The 24,260-nt window shown below is 34.1% G+C and overlaps 1 protein-coding gene across 1 annotated transcript in view; it reads right to left on the reverse strand.

Annotated features, from left to right (window-relative positions):
- Positions 1-9,157, reverse strand: part of LOC126810426 (endothelin-converting enzyme 1) — a 48,344-nt gene extending 39,187 nt beyond the window's left edge. The window contains exon 1 of the mRNA XM_050535485.2: positions 8,412-9,157. Within this exon, the coding sequence (XP_050391442.1) occupies positions 8,412-8,813 (402 nt within the window). The 5' untranslated portion in view covers positions 8,814-9,157. The remainder of the gene's footprint in view (positions 1-8,411) is intronic.
- Positions 9,158-24,260: the final 15,103 nt, after the last annotated feature.

Below are 24,260 nucleotides of genomic sequence, written 5' to 3' on the forward strand. Positions count from 1 at the left end.
GTTTATTGATGTCATAGATTTTACAGATTATTCGATCAATTTGATTGTTAGTTCGCTTAGTACTAACGAAGAACTGATTTAAAATCAGCATGGATAAAGCATTTTTGTTCAAATAAAACAAATAATCTAAAACAAATAATAATAGAAAAATAAATGTGAAGGAATTCTAAATATAAACATTGATAGCTTGTGTATAATAACATAATTGCTAGTCGCCAACATCATCAAATATATTTTATTACATAAATAGGTTATATATTCGACATAAAAGTAATTTGTATTCCAGACCGAAAATACAACGTCTGTAATGATAAGGACACGCTGCACCCACCCATGTTAAGTTTATTAGCACAGAGCGTTCACCAAAGTGGGGGGGGGGGCGCTCACATAAATCTGGTCAGCCCCCACCCCCAATAGTTTTAAAAAAAATATTTGTGATATGTTTCGATAATCAATACCTTCTACGGTGATTAAATCCCACATTCCCACTCGGTCATAAACTTGCATGATGTAGAGTCTGAGTGATTTCTTAGCGAACCCATCCTGTTGTAAAACTAGGATAAACAATAACACTTGAACCACTTAAGAAGTGCTTTTTACGATCCTCAAAGTTTTGAGGTGTAGGATCAACGCGGCGAGAATATTCATTCACTTTGATTTACTCACTCTGTCGGCTCGACGACCAGTGTCTGAAATACTGCCAAGCTGCATTTCTGGCAGTCTATTTCTCAAAATATCGTTGCGAAAATATTCATTCACTTTGATTTACTCACTCCGTTCGTTTGACACTTTCCTCTCTGGTCGGATAAACTAGTGATTTGACGACAGTCGGTATCTGGTAAACTCTATTTATTTCGATGATCTGTGCCTGAAATACTGTCAGGCTGCATTTCCGGCAGTCAATTTTTCAAATTTTCGGAAGCTTCGTTTAGGTTCGTAAGTCCGTCGTTCGTTTGACACTTTCCTCTCTGGTCGGATAAACGAGTGCTCAGGTGACTGGCGGTATCGGGTCAATTCTTTTTTTTTTCGACAATCGATGTTTGAATACTGTCTGGGGACAAAATGCTCTGGTAACTTCGTTAAGGTTAATAAGACCAAACCTTTCGTAAGGGATTTACTTCATGAGTGGGCTTCGTCAAGGTTCGAATGTCACTTTCCAGTCTGGTCAAATAAACTAGTGGTCAGGCAACAGGCGGTATCTGGTCATACTGCCAGACTGCATGTACGGCGGTCTGTTTTTTAAAAGTAACAGCTTCGCTTGAGTAACAGTTTCAAACTATCTTACGATATATTCACAAATACGTTTGTACTGCAATAGACGTGTATTTTTAGCATCACTTGCTCTCCAGTGGCTCTTTCACAAATTTGGTATTTATTTAAATATGAAAAAAAAGAAAAACTGAACAAAGGAAAAATATTTTCAAAAGTGGTTCAGCAAGGGATAATAAATTTAAACTAGTGATACATTCTAAAAGCCATAAAATGCAGACTGTAAATCATTGGTATTTTAAACAGCTAAACTGCTTTGAATTATTAAGCCTTGGGGGTGTGTGCGATGTATCATTATATTCGATGTTCTTATTCTGTCGATATTAATGGGTTTTAACGAGAATTTCCCTATGGATTATGCAATGTTCTTCCTTGGTTAGTATTCAGTGATGTCGGACGGGTTTAGTTGAGAATAAATGCAATTCAGAAGCTTTGTGGATAACGTGTTGACAACATCAGAACAAAATATATCACGGTTGTGTGGATTTTTATGTCTTTTCTGTCACCTCTGTTGTTGACTACTACATGGATCAGAAAAAAAGCCTATAAAAAATGTGGAATTTAATAAGTCAATAAGAGACCGTCTTAGACGAATTTCAATGAAAGTCACGAGATGGATATAAAAAAAAGTAGACATGAAAAGTCAAAGTCACCATTACACCTCAGATCGACATAGTTCTTCTATTCATATCTGGTAGAGGCGGCATATAATGCTCGTATCAGCCATTCGTAACGACCAGTTTTAATGTAGGCGAAAGTCAATCAAATTCTCATTATATAAAGCAGAAAGAAATTAATAAATATAATCAGACGTTATAAATTAGGTGTATGTTAAAGTTTATCAGTGTTCCTATCTCAAATGAAGAATGACTGACTAACTATCGTATTGAACAAGGCGTTGAAGAAATTGCTGATACATAAAATTGATTTAAAGTAATGAAGGGTATTAGGCAGTTATCTTAAATCTTACATCGTCTGTAGCTGGAGGCGGTGGTAATCGACGGATAGTTTAGTAGAATCAGTTAATGCATTATATAATGTCACTATTGATTCAATATATCAATTAATATTCACGTGTTATTAACTACAAGTGACAAATTTACTACCTATAAACTTAATTCCTTTAGTTACAGTTATTGTATTTTAGTGCCATTACAGTCCACTTTTAGACTATATTTAACATAGTTTTATGACGTTATCATTTCATTCCACTAGTTTTTGCAGAATTTTAATGAGAAATAACTCATTTTAAATACCAGAGATTACGTGCAAGTGACCAGTTTCACATCTAATTAATGAGATATGTCGTCCATACTTCTATTAACCTTCATTGAACTGTTGTAGTAATATTGATGGCGAGATGTGTGCGAAACAACACATAAGTATAATAATATTATGGCCTTGACTAATTATTGTTTACAGATTCATAGACATCCCGCGAAACAACGGAAATCAGTGATAATATATTTGATATACGAATTGAACTATAGGTTAATAAACACATTTGTCATATGCCATCTACATGGTCAATGTACTAATAGTAATGGAATGTGTGACCAAATCAGGTAATATTCCATGTTGGTATGCAAGGTATGGGGCATGTCCATTCCATATTTGGCTAATTCGTGACGTCAGTGGGCATGAGTGACCAATCCCATACTTGATTTCAGAGGTCTAGGCATATAAAACGCTAGATCTATGCGCTTCATTTGTCTGCGATATCACCTCTGTGGAAGCGGACGTTAAATAAAGCTTTTTCACACACACGCGTCATTTCAGACACGGCAGATTCTTTAGGAAAAAGATGTAGCAATTTCTATCAGCAGACTCACTGTGGCGTGTTTGGATGGGAGTGAGATTGAAAGAATAACTTTATTATAATCTATGCTTGTAACCTATGTATCCAGTGCTTGGCATAAAAATGTAGAAACGAACTGTGGTAACCATAACCTATAACCATAAACTGAATAAGCTAGGAATAAATTCACAAGATTTAAAGTGGAGTCCTAAGTAAACGTAACCAGAGACAATACTAGACGATCACAAGGTTATCTCCTGTAATGGGTTACTTGATATTGAAAGATTATCATGTTTTAAAATATATCCAAAGTTATAAATGTCAAGTTATTGTTAAAGAAAATGAATTTTCTTTTGAACACAAATGCGGCACAATGCGTTTTAAGTGCCTTAATTTTTACCCATGAATTTACAATTTTGGGGTTATGGTGTGATTTAAGTATTATTTACAATAAATATCTTTAATATGATACATAACATGATAGATTTAACGTATATGTACAGGGTATTTACATTTATGGGGTTATGGTGTGGTTTAAGTTTTATTTACAAAAAATATCTTTAATATGATATATAACATGCAGTGCTGGACTGAGCCCACCTATCCACCTGTCCGTGACAGGTGGGCCTAAGCTCATAACAAAAAAGGGGGCCTAAGCCTTTAAAGTAAAAAGAAAAAAAAAGAAAAGAGAAAGAAAGGAGAGGGAGAGGAAAGAAAAGAAAGAAGGAAGGAGAGGACAGGACACAGGGCGTGAGAAAGAAAAGATAGGAAAAAAATGACTGACAAACAACACAAAAAAAAGAAGTGTACTACAAGAAAAGAACTTGATGAGTTTGACCTCATTATACCGAGAACCGTATAATTCATCATTTCTTTTTGACACTGAAGAGAATTCTCAGATTCATCTATAGATAGTACTCTTAGGTCATTCTGTTATCTAATTGTATTAGGAAATCAAAAATTTGCCTTCTTCTGCTTTGGTCTGAAATGCTTGGAAAATGGGTTTGCTGTTCTCAATTTTCAAAATTTTCATTGGGGGAGAAACGATGGTTAAGACAGTGATTGATAATCTGTTTAAAAACGACAAGGAAGACTATTGAGGAAATAACTTTTTTTTTGTTTCATTTTCTTTAACAATAACTTGACATTTATAACTTTGGATATATTTTAAAACATGATAATCTTTCAATATCAAGTAACCCATTACAGGAAATAACCTTGTGATCGTCTAGTATTGTCTCTGGTTACGTTTACTTAGGACTCCACTTTAAATCTTGTGAATTTATTATAGCTTATTCAGTTTATGGTTATAGTTTATGGTTAACATATTTACAATTATGGGGTTATGGGGTTATGGTGTAATTTAAAAAGTATTTACAATAAATTAAAGATAGTGCGCGCTTCTTACGAGGTCTTGCATGTTTTTTTAGCATTATAAACCCACCAATAGGCTTATAGGTCTTATTGAAACGGTTATTATTGGATTGAAAGAATGATACACTCGAAAACTTGTAATTTTCATTTGAAATTTTTCGTTGCCCGAACCCAAGGTGTCGAAATGATTGTGCTGTGTTTTGGTTGTAACATTTGCTTGTCAAAATCTCTGTTAAAGTTAAACCACCGCCGCAACAGCTTCACTGGGTTCGTCCAACACGTTACGAAATCCATGCTGTTTTGCACCGAGTCGAAAATACAAGTAAATACGTCAATTTTTTCAAGAGATAACTTTTTTGTACAATAATTGTACATTTAATTGTACAATAGATTTTATTTAACGGGGGGGGGGGGTGATTTCACACAACCAGCTAAGTTTATAATAACCAAAGTTAAGTAGTATGTTCATAATCGAAGAAATGCGTTTAAAAGTTAAGAAAGTTCAGACAGTAACAGTTCTTCGTGTGCTCTAAATAGAACATGTTCCACACTATGCTGTAAATGCAGTGAAATGCGACTTTTATTTTTTAGGAAGCAAAAGACTAGCAGACCAGTTGCTACAATTCCTGGTCTAATTCCCCTGGAGAACCTAAATTAACCTCCTAGATATATTAAGTTTTCGGAAAGTTCATCGTTATTACTCGGCGAGTTCTTACTTAGATTAATCCAATAAATTTCATGTTGGCAAAGAATCCCCAAAGAGCACTTAGCCTCTCTCTATAGCGTTGGCATTTTTGTTTACTTTAAAACACAATATAGGTATTAATGGATCGTAGTGGTTCAATAAGCTATAGTTTAGTGTAGCTAATGTTGTTAGAAATGTATCAATATTAGATAATGATACTCAGCGTAAAATGATCAAATGCTAATTCATCAATTATCTCCTACTGACATTTATTGACAGCTTGTCAAGCGACCAGTGCTTAGCAAATAGAACGGTTAACTCTTTCATGACGTCATCGATGTTTAAAAACACATTCTGTTACTGCTAATATAAGTAAGAAAATATATAAGTATTCCTCGCGTTCAGTTTTGTAAAACACGATATACAGATGTATATAAACATATTTTCCTCACAGTAATAGCAGAGACCTTTTAGAATATTACTAATGAAAATGGGCATACACCATGGAGTTATTTTGCCCGGACCGCAATTGAATTCCAATTGTCAAGGATTATTTTACGTGCACGCGACCTCCACTTTTTCGTCCCATACGAACGACTAGATTATGTTCCTTGCCAGGGCCTCCGTCCTGCGCCATTGATACCGGGATCTAACCGGGTAGTCGCTGATTAGCGAACCAGCGCCATACACTCTGAGCCAGTGCGGCCCTTTACTAAAGAACACACGGGTTACTATCTATTAGTTTCTAATACACGCTGCACAACTAACTGCCCATCAATAACGCAGAACAACACAGAAAATTCAAACATAATGATCAAGTCCTTTACAGTGCCAAAATTAAATCGAATAACAAGATAAAAATGACAAGTGTATATAATGGTCAAATACAAAATGTTGGCGCACATACTGTTAGACATATCGAAATTCTTACGTAAACTTTCACAGGTGCATTAATACAAAAGTATAACAAAATCCGTTAGTTCTGTGCGCTCGTCAAATGAAAAATGCTATCAGCTTTTCAAAAAAAAAAGTAAGCATACCCTGTAGCGAGGACGACATCTGCCACTAGCGGTAGCCAACTTGCTCATGGACCATGATTTTATAAGGCTATCAGTTACTTATGCGATTTTCGCAAGTGAGCAGTATCAGGTATTTTGAAAAATGCAGGCATGCCCAATCTCGTGAATGATACTCGTCACTACTGATAGCTAACAAAAGAACCTTGTATTACATTTGGTTTAAAAAGGGCTTTGTGGGGACAGAGATCGGGAGAAGGGCATCGTTCTCGAACTCATCTACCAATGACATAATAATTGGATAACACCCGTACAATGTGTTATTCATGATAAATTTATCATGTGGAAAGGATTTTGAAAAATGTAATCTAGAACGAAGACTTATAGTAGACTACGCACAAAAGTAAGCTAAGTGGATTTGTATGGTGCGTAAGTTTCTTTGTGAAAACGGATCCATGTCGGGAAAATATACTATTAGTGAACTGAGTAATTATCAGCTGCACAAATTAAGACTAAACAGCTAATTTAATTTATAAAGATGCTAATGGATTGGAAATGTGTTATATTGTGTAAAACCATTTAACTATTAATGAAGACTAATTACCCTTGTGTCCACTCTGTACTTAACAGGACATCATCATATTGTCATGGATAACACAGAAGATAAAGCCTTCTTTGACTCGCCTGAAGACAGCCATTTGTGGTAATATTGTTGAATTGTCAGGTTTCCATAGAAAAACAGATGATATATTAGAATTACCAATATACGCGTCATGATGTCTATCGACCTGATGTCTATATTGTATGTGCTATATTAGTTTAAAGTGTACCTTATAAGAGCACCAGGTGAAATCATAAAGAGCTATTATCAAGGTAAATGGTACCAGAGGAAAAATAAGATATAGGTTTATTTCATGATTTCACGCCTATCTGACTTATAGTTATTACTAGTAACAAATTAATCTACTTATTATCTATACCAAATGAATTATAAATCGCAATTTCGCTTGTACTCGAAAAATATAATTGGGAGGATCTTAATTTATTAAGAATTATATTTATGTCCAAGTCCCATAATATGCAAGTTGTGTATCCATAGACTATGTTTCCTCTTGTGATTTTCTTTCTCATTTTCTGGGTAAATTTGCACGATCGCTTAGCTCGAAGAGGTAACCTTATATACCCGTGTTTCCTTTTCAAATATTAGAATACGGAAGAAATTGAGACCCACAGCTCATATGGTAGAGGCAGTGAGAGCACACAGAATAATCAGATTTGTAATGAAAGAAATATAAAAAGATCTGTTGCATTTAATTCTTGTGCTAACAAGTTTCGGGTTTTAAAATGTGATTTCTATTTCTACAAAGTTGATAAGCCCATTCCTCGAATAGTCACAAACCATATCTAGCAACAATTATTTGATACTGTAAAAAGAGAAATTTGGAAAAATTTAATTACAGCATTCATCATTCGTATAGGCCATTTATTGTATTAAATACTAAACACGTTATAAACTGATAAAAGCTAGAAGGATCATATTAGCAAAGGCCATATTTTTTATGCAATTTTCATTCTATCTATTTCTGGAACTGAGTTTGTCGAATAAGTCATTTACTACTGATTTATTTGATGAGTTTAATTGAACTTGTTGTTTTTTTCATCTCGATTATCTTCAGCGACATCGCAATGTCGTTACTTTTTTTAGAAACTTGTCTTATTTCTATTAGAGGAAAACGTGAACTGTCTTCTAATTTTATACTAAAACAATTTGAACAAACGTAAAAAAAACATTGATAATGATTACATCTTAGATTGAATTACCAGAAATTATTAGCAATACAATATTAAAAACAGTTCAAAGTTCTAACTGAAATTTCATTTTGTTAAAAAAAAACTATTCACCCTTGAAATGAAGAAAAACACAGAAAACGATATACATAATCAAAATTGCCTAAAAATTAAACTTTATTAGGTATTTAAATAAATTTAGTAATTTAGAAATCCCAAATCCTATAAACTTAGAATAATATTGACTGTCCGTATTCAATAATCTGATGAACGTAAGAAACTGGCTACTTTAGGGGGATAAGTTCCTCGTATCTTTGGAAGAAGTAAACAGTATGCCCTTTTTTTTATTGTGCCCATGCACTTCATTTACCGAAAAGACAGCCTTGCAGTTAAGGAACTACTTTGGGAATACATGTACTGAACACTTTGAGATAATAACTTTTATATCCTGTTTAACAAATATTTTAAAAAGTAGATTTACCTGTAATTTTCTATCTGAGCTGTAAATATCTGTACCATTAGGATAAATAGAATGAGCTGTTGTGATTCTACTTGCTGTTGCATTACGATATGAGGTAAAGTGCACGACACCTGTATAAACTAAACCTAACAAAGTTGCCAATCCAGTTGTAGATAAAAACAATATCCATATAATACAACACATACATTTCACACGACTATCATTATGTCCTTTTAGTCGGGGTCTATCAAACTCCCCATCATCTAACCACCCAACTTGTTGGGGAAGAGACACTGGTGATTCCTTGCCTGAAGTTCCTTCATGATCGTCCTCGTGGGTCAAGCACCCATCCGTCAATTCAGGGTACGAATCCATAGATAACGAATACACGGCACTGTACTTGCCACCCGACAACTTTGCCATTTCTGTGAGTCGTGGCCGGAGCCGATCCGCCCATACTTGAGATAGCTTCAGTTGGAGAATCTGGTGTGACTATCGCTCTATTTGATTATAGTGTGGGTATAATCAACTAGTCGATGAAGAATTGGATATTGAGAAGCAAGTTGAAATATTTTACAACCCAGGAATTATCCGGCAAACATTGTAAACTGAATCAATTCTAGTCACGCGCCAACATATTTAGAAGTGGCTGAGGGAAGAAAGTTGATGAATTCGCCTCCCCCTCTATATCAAGTTATACTTTTCCTCAAGCTGGAAAACAGTGAAGCGTACGACACCCTCTTACAAACTAACTACTTCAACTCGACTGACTTTTCTTATTTTATACAGCCTAACACATTACACACATAATTTGATCGGTGCGCTAGGAACATGAAATGAAAGTCTGCAACATCGACTAAAAGAGTTAGCCCCAATGACACGATGTTGAATATAAAGTATTAAGACCTATGATGCGATTGTATTGATTGTAAAGGTACGGCCAATAACCAGGCTATAGATTTATAGGGACGGTACGAGACGTTGTAAGTCTTACTTTGTGTCCTGTTCACACACCGCTTCGTCCGTCGTGATTCCGCAACTAGATAGCAGTTGATTTTGACGGCTTAATGGTCAGAATAAAATAGATCTTTTGAATTATCTAATCAATTTGTCTCACAATGACCCGTCCTACAGCAGTTATCATTGAAAACAACCGTCTTAAATAACCCTAACTCCACGTCGACCATCACTTCAAAATTCTCATTACCGCTTTCATAAGCGATAGATTATGTTATGAGAAAAAACTTTGGAGGGGCTGTCTGTAACTGGACGGAATCCTGCGATAATTACTCCCTCTTCTGTGATCTTTCAATTCATCAATGACAATAGAAGAGCGGCTGGTGTCTTGAATTAATGGCCAAAATTTTGCGGATGCCAGACTTGCTGTAATCTGTATTAAATGTAATGCTAGTTAACTGTAGCCATTCCAAATGAAATGTTTTCAAGTAAATTCTAGAAGTAAAATCTCAGACTTAAACCGTATGTTGGGGCAATTTGTCACGTTGTATCAATAAAAGCTTCCAACTGTTATAATCTCTTCAAAAATACTTATGTGGGGTTTCAGTAAATTTAATTGTTCTGACCTTTATAGACAGTTTTCGTTTTGCTAAGTTAGTTTTGGGTATATATATATATAACCTTGGGTATCATAACATAGTCGCGCCTAAATGTTCATCAAATACTCAAAACAATCTGAATACCAGGAAGCGAAAATAACATGAAATAAACCCGAACAATGAAGTTCCATCATTTCCCTCCCAAAACTATTGTTCCTAAGTTCCATTTTTTCCTGTCTAAACAATTACTCCAGTTATTTTTAAGCATTGTTAGGTCCTTACTTTGCTCTAAAATGTGATGCTCCTTCCCAATCGCCAAATTCACATAGCTTACAACTTTTACAACGGCATAATTTTCATAAAAATTGTCATTTCAAATGCAAATTCTTCTTATGTATTCATTGCTGCTTTGTATCTTGCTTAAACCATTTACAAATATAGGAGATCGTGTTTTAAAACTTACAAGTGAAATTATATTGATAATATAAGTACAGTTTACGGTGAATAACCCTGCGTTGAAGTAAAGATCTGATGGAAGCAGATAAAAGAAATAATCTATATTATACCTCCTGTTTTCTTACAAATTGCCATATCAAATATAAATTTCGCACATTCTCTTGTAACGTTGTACGTTCTGGCGAAAGTTGGTGGTATATAGTTATATGCAGACACCAAGTTGGGGTAGGCGATGACGTTACTTGGTTTGAAAGGGTCATTTAGAAGGTCATATAAAAACCAACGTTTTAAGAGAGAGAGATGGGGTTTAACGTCCACTCGACACAAACTAGGTCATTTCGGGACTACCATATGGTTTAATTTTATTTCAATAATTCGCTTGTGCGTAGGGGTCTTTATCAGTGGGAGGAAACCGGAGGACCCGGAGAAAACCCACGAGGTTGGACAGGCGACCCTACTCCTTGTCACGTACAACCGGGGATTCGAAACCACGCCAGTTGACTCAATGACAGGCTTTATGATACAGCGCGCACGTGCTAACCATTCGGCCATCCAACCCCCAACGTTTTAAGCCCTGCGAGTGTAGCATTCACACGGACATGCAGGATTCACTGCTGTAGTTGATTACGAACAGGTATATACTTTCAATCGACTATTTCGTCATCGGATGATGAGATGCGCATGTCCTAAGTTAAATGAACCTATCAATGCTAATCTGATCCATTCAGAGTGTCAGCTTCACCAATAAACCTTTCTAGAAGACATTTATGGAGTTGACGGGGGAGGGGGGTCTTCAATTGTTTTAGCTGCGTTCAGATGACAAAGTTAACGATCGACGGGTATTTTAAATGAAAGATGAACGGAAGTGTTGGATAACACCGTGTAGAGAAATCCGCTACAGGGTCGTATTAAAGCAAGGAAATTACAAGACGATCGCCTTTTTTTACATAGGTTGAGCGCTCAATAAGGATCAGCCATGGGTATTACCGTTTGATATATATATACAACAATAAGGTCTAGACATCCACCTTAAAACTCTTCCATTAAACCAGCTATGTTAAAATATAGACTGACATCTTGTTTAGACTTTGATTATTTATGTCCTTAACATGATTTCACCAACTGATCAAGACATAAAAAAGTACTTTCTATTCCCAAAGGCGCCAACTTAACTCTAATCTCAACGCCGGCTAATGATGCAATGTTTTCCTATCCAGATCTCATAAGTATTCCATGTCCATCCTTTTCACATAAAAGTGGTTTGGGGCAACATGTTTATAAGTTAAAGCGTATTCTCCAATAAACATGATGACAATACCACAGTGATTTGGGTGAACTTGTTAACATTTCAAGGGAGTAGTCGAAGAGAAAATATCAGACCAATTCGTTGCGTAATCAGCAACGGGTCAATACTTCAATTACTTGTTATTCAATTACAATGTGTTTGCAAACCATCGAAGCAAGTCCTGCATGTCAAAACTTGACTTGGGTTCCTCTAGCTAGAATGGAATCAAGTTCGGGTCTTTCAACAAAACTACTCTTCAAAGATTGAAATCATCCTTAAAGAACACATTCCATATATACTTGTCAGATTTGGTGGCGTAATTTCCTGTAATGACTATTTGTGAACGTTTTGAAGCCTGTTCTTATTATTTAGAAACAAAATCTGGTTAATATTTCATGTGCCACAGTTTATGGCTTTCATATGAGAAAATTAACAGTGGCTGGGACACCAACTCTCTCGATGCAGGGCCATCTTTATTCTGTTTATTTATCTCTTATAACAGTTATTTCCATACCCGATGGATAAGGGGTCATTCAGGTTCAGACAACCCCTACTCCCACACAGATTCGTTCTATTTAGGCTTTAAGACTTATATTTAAACAACATTTCGTCTATTTTCAACGGTATTAAATTTAGATTTGCATGAAAGTATTAAAGTTTAGAACTTTGGATAACCTTTATCAGAGGCATATGTTAAGCCCTGAAGACGGCATTATTGAACATAACCCTAACCCTTGTTTATTATACATAGTGTCCCAATAAAAAAAGTTACCCTAACACTAAACACTGTGGTTACGAATAACTTCTTTAACCAGTAATATCTAAAGGGGTTTCTATTTATTGTACTATTTTTTGCCACCACTTTAAAAACCTTGTGTATTTGAAACCTCTTAATATATATTAGATGATTGAATTACCAAATTAAACAATGGTGGAAAAACTATCAAATTTAACTCATTTGTAATATTATAAGATAGTTTGCACCAATATCCTCTTGTATTAGCTGTTAAATTCATTTACGTGCACGTCTTCTCTGTTCTAAATTGATGGAGGTCATGTTGGTTCTTTATTTATATATGTTAATAGTATGAACGAGATAACAACTGAACTTTTTGTCTATTTTTTGCCAATTAAAGAAGTTGCAGGCACGAGTTCTGTTTCTACTGAGATAATTTATATTAAACTTAAAGTTGAAATTTCATAGTTTTAAGTTATATTTTTAAAATTTATTAAAATAAAGCCTTAAAATAGATGGTTTCTATAAACAGTCCTACCTTGTTAAAGAATAATCCTATTAATCCTATAATTCACTATTGGCAGTTGAGAAATTGGCAAAAATATCATTTTCCTCTTCAAATTCAAACGTTTGAAAAAAGCTACTCCATGGTGGAGAATGGAAAACAAGGGAGGTAATTGAGAGGTAATTGTGTTATTAATTATTTCCGGTGTAAATGAGTTTTAAGTGTGAGAATGACATCTATGATCGTAAAATAGTGAGTTGACAACCTATTGAGCAAAAGACATAGAAATAATTAAGTTTTGACTTTCTTAGAAAATATGAAATTGTAACTTTAAGTTATATAACCTTGTACTATGTTATTATTTTTGCTTTTGATTGATCAAGTCCGTAAACACTTATCTCGTTCATTTAATAAATGGCGTTCATGTCATGACATCTAAAATTTCTTTATCATTCAAATTTTAAATTGAGAGTATTTGCATTTACTGAACTTGGAAGCAACATGTTTATTTTATTGATAACCCATCTACGGGTTTTATTATCTGGGCATAGGTGCGTTTGTCGGCAGGCTACAACAAATATGATACACAAAGAGAACCTGACCATCAAAGAAAATAAATATAATTATGAATATTATATAATTATAATTTATCCTTATACGAGATAATAAAAGGGTTTTCTTGTTTCCATGTATCCCTGATACTAACTCAGATTCAAATAGAGACAAATTAAGATAAAATCAATAGTAATTGTTTGGTATTGGAAACTTCACTCGTGGAAATCACAGTATAAAGGTTATAATGAAATAAACGTTGGATGGTTTCGACTTCCCCTGTCATAAATATAATGATCATATGTCTTGGGCAACCAGAGACGATAGTACACTTATTAAAAAATCAACGGTAGTTTTTCTGTAATTGCTTTAGACTATATCTAACAGTCTGGTCACGGGTCGATGATATGAAGGATGGATTCTCAGTTTAGGTCGAATTTGACAAAACCCATAAAAATCACGATTTTTAACTTTTTGTTCTAAACTGCCATATTTGTTAAATTGATTACTAAAGTAACTTATAAATATATGGCGATAGATCGTGTCACATGTGATTAAGCTTTAAGTGACAATTTGATGTATTATATCTTTATTATCCACGTTAATTGTGGTGTTAAATATTTGATATATTATATCTTTATTATCCACGTTAATTGTGGTGTTAAATATTTGATATATTATATCTTTATTATCCACGTTAATTGTGGTGTTAAATATTTGATATATTATATCTTTATTATCCACGTTAATTGTGGTGTTAAATATTGCCCCCCCCCCCCCAACACACACAGGCATCACTAAAAAGAATGTCGCAGTCAAGCCAGCTGTTGTCTTTGACAGCTGTTAAAAGTGTCGGTGCCACTCGGTGGGGTCGACGTATGTGTGATTTTGAACACGCTTTGCTGTTTTACAGTTCTATCCCTAGTTTTAAGTAGGATCATCCTTTCGGGGTCTAGGGAGCCAAGCCTCCGAGAACACCCGGGCTTTGGTGCAGTAAGGCAAGCGATGCGTGTGTTAATATCGATTATTGGTTTTATTATGTTTTAATATTTGTTGCATTATTTGTAAAGTGATTAATAGGTCATAGACAAGTCATATTTTTATTTCATTTATTGAAAATCTTGGAATTAGACCAGTTTGATGATGATGGAATGGCCACACAATATCCATTGTGAGACAGGCATTGAAATTTAGGTCACTTGCACTGATTACTTATATAATTTTGATGTTTCAGATGCGTGGTTCAATATTTCCAATGGTTGAAATAATATTATTCATTGTGAATCACATACAATTAAGATTTCATGAAGATTGGCTGCAATAAAGTATTTAAGTGTAACATTGTTTCCGACTAGGAAGACACTCTACTAGTGCCAAACAGAATCTACTAAATTTCCATTTTGGGCTACGATTTAATATACCTGCATAAATTTTATTTGATAAAAAATATGACTTGTAGAGTGTACACAAACAAATGTGATCGAGTGTCGACATATTACGTCTACATGAAAATGTGGCTGTATAAATAAAAGAAACGATCAATAGTATGAACTAGCGGATGATCCGGAAGCGGTAGTCCAACGGCACCTAGCCCGTGTTAGTCCCCTGTTCGAGCTATACACCAAATTTCAGCGTCTGGACAGCGTTAGTGTAGCCGCCAACCCTGAACATACAGACACACGACAGTCACAAATATTATTATATTAATATAGACGAGGAAAAACTGCAAAAAATTCCCACCCATCTCTTTTTTGTTAATTACACAATTTTAAACACAACGACAGGCTAAAATATCTTAAAACTTAAGGTCTTATTTTCCTCTGACCTATTGATCATAAATTGTATCATTCTGGAAAGGCAACCTACATGTTATCCTTCATATTTTATGTATCTAATATACTGTCATCAAATTAGCTTGTATTTGATTTAAGAGACATTAAATTACCTACGGGTCAGTCAATGATATAATTAACGGTGTATTAGTAAACACGATAAACCTAAGCAGTGCAAATGAACACCAAGGATAAATTAACCTTGACATGGTTAACAACAGGCAACGCACATCCAAATTATTTTAAATAATGACATTTTAATTAGGGGGCAGTGTATTTTAAAAACAGATATTTTTTTACATAGTTTGTGTTAACATACTATGTTAAAAATATGTGGGTTTTTTTAAAATCCCTACTTTTTGTTATCTGAAGGAAATTATTCGTATTATCACAGAAATATCTGTGATTTGAGATAAATAACTTGTATTTTTACCATACAATCTGTTGTTTTAGTTGTATTGCTGTATTTGGACAGAAACGCCTGTATTGTTACATGCTTATCAGTATATAATAAGCTGATAGAAACTGTTTATTAACAATATAAATCGTATCATTAATCAAAAACCTGTAATATTCCAGAATAACATGTATATTAACGGCACTGTTCTGTTAAAGATGGGTTCCCAGAAAAGTATTTATCGGGTGGTTCTTTCCAATAAAAGTATGGTAATTTTGGTATATATGGAAAGTAGAGATATCCAATCTTACTAGAAAAATACTGGATTATCCGAAAAACACCCATGGAGCGTATACAGGACAAAAATGTAAGGGTTCCCCTAATCAACAGCCCGACGATTAGGAATTTCTGCACGCGTGATGTCAAAGGTCACACGCGAACATTGAGCCCTTGATGTACAAGTTGATAAACTTTATGAAGAGTTAGACGTACAACACTTTCTGAGATAAAAATGACGGAAAAAGACGCGGGTAGTGGATAACCCGAGAATTTAATTAGGATTCGATATTTGTAATAAACAGTAAGCGATGAAAGACAACATCGTCTTATGTATGCAATGGATTCTCCCCTGGCTTCCAAGAGATGTAAGTCACGTGACGTAAACATGACCTGGTTTGATCGAATTTTTATAGCAGGACATTCCTTCGCAATTACAATGTTTGAGAAGGATTTGAAGCACAGTTATGACAAATTAATTAGTTTGAATATGTTTTTAGTCCATATATACCATTAAATCACCCAGTTTGTACGCGGGAACCCATCTTTAATTCACATAGTTATATAATCATTCCTAATAATCATCATGTTATAGTATTCATTTCAATTTATTAACCATAATATGAAGAATCATATTTTGTAACGTTTGGTATATTAATTGACATCTGCCAGAACAGTGTACGATTCTCCAGGATGGCAAAGGACAACCACCTATAAAACGACATTGACCTTAAAAGACTGCTCACGCAAGAAGAATTGGGTGTGATGAAGTATGGGGATAGGCTAGTTAAAGAATACATGTGCAGTATTTATGGAAATATTTATAATTTTATGTACATCAAATAAATGTAAATACGACATTGAACATCGGGTTAATGCTAGGGCTGAAGATATTAGAAAAGCCCTCCAACATCCCGAACTTAAAAATAGAAGTGGAGCTGTTATTAAATCAAACGAATATAAGCAATATAATCCTGGGTCAAAATAGAAAATTTAGACCACAATTTCGCAATAAAGTTGACCAATATGGAAATTGTTATATCACGATATTTAAAGAGGTTAAGTTAATGAACTTAATTCCTTTATTTCCTAAGATGTTAATAATCCTACTGTGTTCGTGTTAATTATTATAGATTATTTGGTCTAAACTACCACAGATATCCATCCACATGTATTATGTTTTATAGTTTAGCACAAGTTTGTTTATTCAATCATTCATTTTTATACAGAGTGTATTTCAATGTAAGCTCCTTTTCAAACTCTACAGACTACATTTATCATCCGATCTTTTTACAAGTTGTATATGTTGTTTACAATAGTGCGACGAAGAAGTCTCTTGAATTTCCACAATTCCCTAATTATTTCAGAGATAAGGCTCTTGTTTCAAGTTGTCGAATAGTCTCAACAAGTTATAATCCGATCTGTATGACATTTAGATGAATTATTTAAATTCTAGAATCAAGACTATTTAATTCTTAACAATTTCCGTTAATTACTTCTCGAGTTAAGGCGCCTTATTTCACTTTGTGGAACATTGTGGACGCTCTAATGACAAACGTATATCATCGGACCTGCGCAGGTTTTATTGTCTGGCAACCTGTCTTTGTAATAAATGCTAAATACATGATTTATGTATGTATACAAGTACACTGTATTATATACTGCCAATGGGGGTGAAACATAAGAAAACTATACTTTGGGACCACTTACCAAATAAGTACCATGATAAGCTACCCAAACTTAGGTTACGCAAGTTTGAGGTTGATCGCTACCCAGCTTCCGAACTAGTCGGGACTAAATTTTAAGTTAATACTATGGTACAGACTTGTTTTCTTTTTCAATATAAGGCTTTTTCCCTTGGAAGTATTTAAAAGAAGAACAAAACTGTTGTTGAACATCCTTTACTCGCTAAGTGGAGAAATAATTATTTTGAAATGCCAAGGTTGTTGTTAATTGATACAAAGTGACCTATGACAAGGTCTCGCTGGGTTAATGCATTATTTTGTACTTGGTGCGTTTGAATAGACACCAGTCCTGCACTTTATATAGAAATTTACTAGTTTCAGCCTATATAAATGAAAACATAGAAATAAAAAAAAGGATATAACATTTTGTTTTTATTTGTAGTAGTAATATAGCCCATAACTCTAGACCTTCTAATCTTTTGATTTTTTCCCATATAAACAGATATATGTTGAAAGTATCTATTAAATAATGATTCGTATGGATTATTCATGTATTTATATATGAATATATATGTATACGGAGATGAGACTTAATTGGTAGATATAAAAGAAAATATTTTTTGGCATACAATTTCTACAGATTTCCTTACAAAAATACAGTTGAAGTAGAAATATTATTTCGCATGTATTTAATTATACGCATTAACCTTTGCATGCTATAGCTGATGCATTAACGGAAATATAGAACGTTTCAAGAAAATGTTTCCAAGATGCTCATAAAACACATCTATGATCGAAAAACTACCCCTTGGCCATTGTTGAACATAACCTTTACCGCCAATGGTCAATAAAATAAAAAAAACACATTTAAATGAAAATAATCGTATTGAAAAGGTCCAAAGTACTTAAAGTAAATGTATTCTAGGACACTGCCCTATTACGAGTTCAAAAGGATAGCCACCGGTAAACAAAACTGTGTATAATATCTTTTTACAGATTTTACATTTTTATCTAACACAAAGCTGTCATCTAGCTCTTAATTATGTTGTCCTAGCATAATCATGTTTTTATGCGGTGTTCAACAAGACAGTGTTCTGGACCCTACATAATAGGTAGAAAATGTGGCATAAATGTTCACCTTTATGACAAGGACACACAATTGTACATAACTTTTAAATGTCCTGTAGCCAGTGTTTATATATCTAATTCTAAATCGAAATGGGTATGAATTCAATAAAAGAACTGATGTTCGTAATTTTTATGTTAAATAAAACATTCATTGTCTAAAATTAATTTGCTATGTGTATTGCTTCACATGTATGTATTGTTCCTCGGTAAAGGTAAAGTTGTCATCTTCGAAATACCAGTAAAATCAAGACATAATTTAACTGATGCCACAAATATACTTGTAAATGTCTTTGTAACTTCATGCCTAGATAACTGCAATTATTTGAATATTTGCTGATTAAATCTAAAGTAACATATTTCAAGTCAATTATCTTGTTACCTCAACGTTTTACTTCCAACATTAGTGCCTTTTACATTTGCCTTTTACTAGATAAATGCGCCTTTACTTGTTAAGTTATACTTCAATTCATTTTTCAGTCAATCATTTTGTGTAACCCAATCCACTTTGGACATAACAATATATGTATGTCGATTGATGAATACGAAATTAGAAAATCACAAAGGAATGTCAAATCAAAGTTCAGTATATTTAATATTTTGATGAATTTTTATTTGTTTTTTATGGTTTAAATTTCTTTGAAATCACTACGATATATGCCTAATTAAATCGCCGTTTCACTCACAATATAGCGTCCCCTTATATTTTATTCACGACTCTCATTATGTGTGTGATGTCCTTGAGATTTCACAAAATTAAATATGATTTTACACGGTCAATGAAGGATTTTTGATCATGAAAAAGCTGTCGATTCATCGACAATTTAATTATAACTGGCATATCCTTTTTACATGATACAATCTAATAGACAGTTTCATCTCCACAGCCTCTTCTGTTTTTTTTTTCTTTTAATTAATAGGTAAAGCGATACATGAACTTTCATTACAGTTAATCGATGGTGGTGAAGAAACGTAGGGAGTAATTAGGAGAAAAGAATCGAAACACTTAATTTAAACCCTGGAGTAGCGGGAAATGTTTTAATAGTTTACAGGCATCACTAAATAATAAGTTCGTCCCGGAGATCCATCACAAATCTAGCCCTAGGCTTTCTTCATTCAGCTTTGATAAATTCTCTGAAACATTAAGCTGACATAATCTTCTTGTGTTCCTTTCACATTGATGACCTTAGACACGAATATTGTTTTTGCTTACCAAGATCCATCTTTTTTTTTAATAAATAAAAAATCCTATCACTCGACAATACAACTTTGACAAATCTGAGTGTGTTCTCAAAACATAAGATGGTGATCGGATATTAACGTCTGTTCAGGGCCTGTTGCCATATGTCTAATTATTGTCATGTGCAGCCTATCTACTTAACTGTAAATTCTTTGAAAGAATATGCTTTACACCAAAACTGAAAGAAATCTGTTAAAACTCGTAGCAACGCCAAATTTGAAAAAAATGTCTAGTCGTGGAGGAACGTTTATTTAAGTTTCAAAAACATTCGAAAGGGACAGAACTTGAAAAATATTAATTCAGTGTTGTCGAAAAGAAAAGGGATCCACGTCTTATTATAATACAAGTTTCCGGAGAGTTACAGATACATTTTATAGCAACTCTGGCCTCTATTGTGCTGACAAGCAGTATGGATAGGTTTCGACAGAAAGGGACATAAATCTAAAAATAAAATAAAGTGAACTAATTTGACGAAAGGACAATACAAACTTCCTAAAAGTTTCAAAAAAATCTGATCAAAACTCTGGCCCCCATTATGCTGACAAGCAATGTGGACAGGTTTCGACAAAGAAAGGGCACAACCCTAAAATAATAATTAATCCGATTTTGACTTAAAACAGAAGTAGACATCGTAGTTTAGCATGATACCAGGCTCCTGAAGTTTCAGAGAAATTTAATAAAAATCCTGGACTTTATCGTTCTGACAAGCATTGCAAACTGTGTGGATAGGGGGGTGCTCGATTGAACGTTCCGGAACTAAATTCCGTCAATCATGAAAGTACAGGCTATCGAGTGAAAAGGGTGATTTCGGGCTACAACACAGCCAACGAGATAATATCTCAATCAAACATGACAGCTGAAACATAATATTTGTCGGGACTGGCAGAACTGTGACAGTACTAAATTCGGCGTCACTCGATTGTAATTCGGTCAATTCGGGACGTTCCGGACTGACAATCGAACATCCCATAGGTTTTGGCAAACAGACATAGGTGTCCTCGTCTTACCATATTAAAACTTTCAGAAAATCTGATAAAACCTGTTAGCCTCTATCGCACTGGCAAGAAGTGTGGACACTATGGAAAAAGGGGGCATTACTCTAAACATAACTCGTTTTGCCGAAAAGAAATAGGCTTCCACTACGGCAAAGTAGGGACTCTCGTCAAAATACAAGTTTTCTGACAGAAAATCGAATACAAATGTAGCCTCTAGAGCTGACAAAAAGATGGAACACAATACAATAATTGTTTATGTTAAATAGGTGGATTTTATGAATGTGGCTAAATTCGTGTGTTTCTGTATTTAACATTCAGAAGCATTTGTAACACACGTTTATTTAGTTTCAGCTTTACCTATCTTATCCAGGAACAGCATAGCACCATCTTACATCCAGTCGAATCAATAATGAAATCTGTGGGTAGGCATATGCAGAGTAAACGTGACGATATCAAGGTATACTCATATTTGTGACTACTGTGAGTGTGACAAATTTTATTAATTGAAAAAGTTTTAATATTCGTCTCTCACAAATAGAGTAATTAATAAGTAAGCTTACAGAAAATACATTTGTGACAACCTCGTTATTGCACAATACTTATTGTCCTATAATTTCATACACCTATAAACAGAAAACAGAAAAAGATAATACTTCAAGAAGGCTGGGTAAAAATAAGGGAAAAACTCTACTTGAAGACCTTTCGCCAATGTCTGTTTTGTTGGTCATGTGGCTCCATGGCTACATAATGAAGTGTTCTATCTGTGACCAAGTATACTTGTTATATGAAATGTAAGTATGATACTTGTGTTTAAATTATATAAATACAATATAAAGTATAGCAGTACCATATTCATTAAAAATAAATGAATATTGAATCTATGCACCGGATTCACTAATGTATTAACCTATTATTAGTTTCGGGTCTTTTGTATTTCAGAACCCCTATCTGATGTCTACAGGCGCTAATTTACTGCATTAAAGAGATCAACTCGGATCTAAGCACACAACACAATGGTAATTGTTTTAAAATGGCAATCTAAATTTAAAGTCCGTGTTGAAGACTATGATGTTAATCCTAAACACTTGGTGAGTAGTTAATTATAATTCTATTTCAATATTCACTTCAATTTTGGATAAGAGTAAAAAGCAGTAAACATGTGAGACGTCAATAAAATTATTCATGTGGATGAAAGGATGTACTTGAATGGATAAGACTCAAATTTCCTATTAATAACACCCACACTGGCCACGTCCGTATGTCATGCCATTCTGGAATCTACTTTTAATTATAAAAGTACAAGTAAATCATACCTGTAACATTTCTACAGTACAATATGATCTATTATGTAAAGGTCGTCGAAAACGCAAAATATGTGTTAATTAAAATGGGAAATAGTATTTAATCAATTATTAAAGCAACGAGGGCCCATGGTGGTTCAGCGAGTAAGGCATTGACCTATTGACACCGAGTTCAGGGTTTCGAACCAGGTATTGGCTGAAACAGCTCCGCGGGTTGTTTCCACTTAAGGGTCAGTGCTGGGGCGTCGTTAGAAATAATGACTGTGGTATTCCACCCAGTTATGCACCCGGTATCGTTGGACCTATATATTATGAATATTATATAATTATCTTTATCTGAGATAATATTAATGTATTCGTATTTCTATAGGGTAACAGCAAATTTAAATAGAATAATTGAGAGAAAATCAATAGTAACTGTTGAGTAATGGAAACATCATCCATTAAAATAAACCCCCGACTTTCCCTGCCATAAATACAATAATCATACCTTCGTCAACCAATGAAGATTGTAGATCTATTAGCAAATCAACGGTCATTTACAAGTGGCATTTCACAAAGCAATTGGCATAATGTTGTATTTTTTTAATTTGGTGTGAAGACAAACCCTATCGACATTCAGCATTCGGGGACCTTCCGCTCCTAATTTATGCCCGATTTCACGAAAACCTTACGAGCTACAATTTTAAAGGATTGTGACAAAGTACTCTAGAACTTATTGGCCCCAGCTAGTTTTTGATAATATATGACATTGACTTTTCAACTCTATATAAATATACTTCTGTTCAGTCACGTTCTAATTAAACATGTAATTAATCCCATATGTCATTTACAAATTACATATGATCTGTGTTCAAGCTCCGCATAACTTCAAAGGAATACGCACTGGTCAGTAATCATACCATGACGTGATAAGTAGACAAATCCATATATGATCATGAGTCTTATCTACTTTCACTAATTTTGGACGCTATATAACCAGAAGTTTGCTCACAGTTAGAAGACCGGCGTATGGACTCACCCGAGTTCAGCCGCTGCCGTGGCAGGAGGACAGAATGGTTGTCTTAATGTACCATGTTAATGTTATTGTTTATATCCCCGATGTAGTTTAGTCCCTGTTGTATTAATGTAGCTTGATATAAACCCTATATGTACGAAACTGATCTACAGGATGTGTTTGATATTTGATGTGAATCACTGGGATCATTAGAGAACGAACCCTATCGCTACCTTCCGTTCCTGGGTCACACCTCCCCCTTTTTGAAAAACCCAGTGAACATGATAGAGGCTACATGTTTTAACGGATTTCTATCCTATAAAATTTGGTCAACATCCAAGTTTTCGAATCTCCTTTAATTGCTTTAGTAGTCTGTTCACGAGTCAATCGAATGACGGATATGTCTTCAGCCATGTCGAATCTGATAACATTCCACAAAATCAGGATTTATAACTTCTCTTACGTTGACTTGTTCTTAGCTACTATATTTGCTTATACAATGTTTCAATATCTTTAATACTATATAAATGTGATACAGTAGAAGTCACAACTGGATAAAATAAATTTAAAAAAACCAGTTTTGGTGGTTTGGACAGAAACTGTTTTGTTTGTACTTACTTGAACTATGAAGTAAGTTGGTAATACGTATATAAAATAAAATATACAAATTGAATATACGTTCAGATGAAACAGAATAATCTAACATCACACATCTTGTTTTTATCACTATTAGTAATATAGAACATATCTCTCCTATCTAGACTTACTGTCTAACTTCTATAAGGATGTTATCTTGTTCAATAGATATATAACTGATGTCAGATGTTACTGTCTGATATATAGGTGTTGAAAATCTCTATTAAATAATTCTTCTTATTGATTATTCATGTATTTATATCTAGGGCTATAATAGATCAGGCTAACGTTACAAA

The sequence above is a fragment of the Patella vulgata genome, chromosome 2 (genome assembly GCF_932274485.2).
Source record: "Patella vulgata chromosome 2, xgPatVulg1.2, whole genome shotgun sequence".
Taxonomy (NCBI): Eukaryota; Metazoa; Mollusca; class Gastropoda; family Patellidae; genus Patella; species Patella vulgata.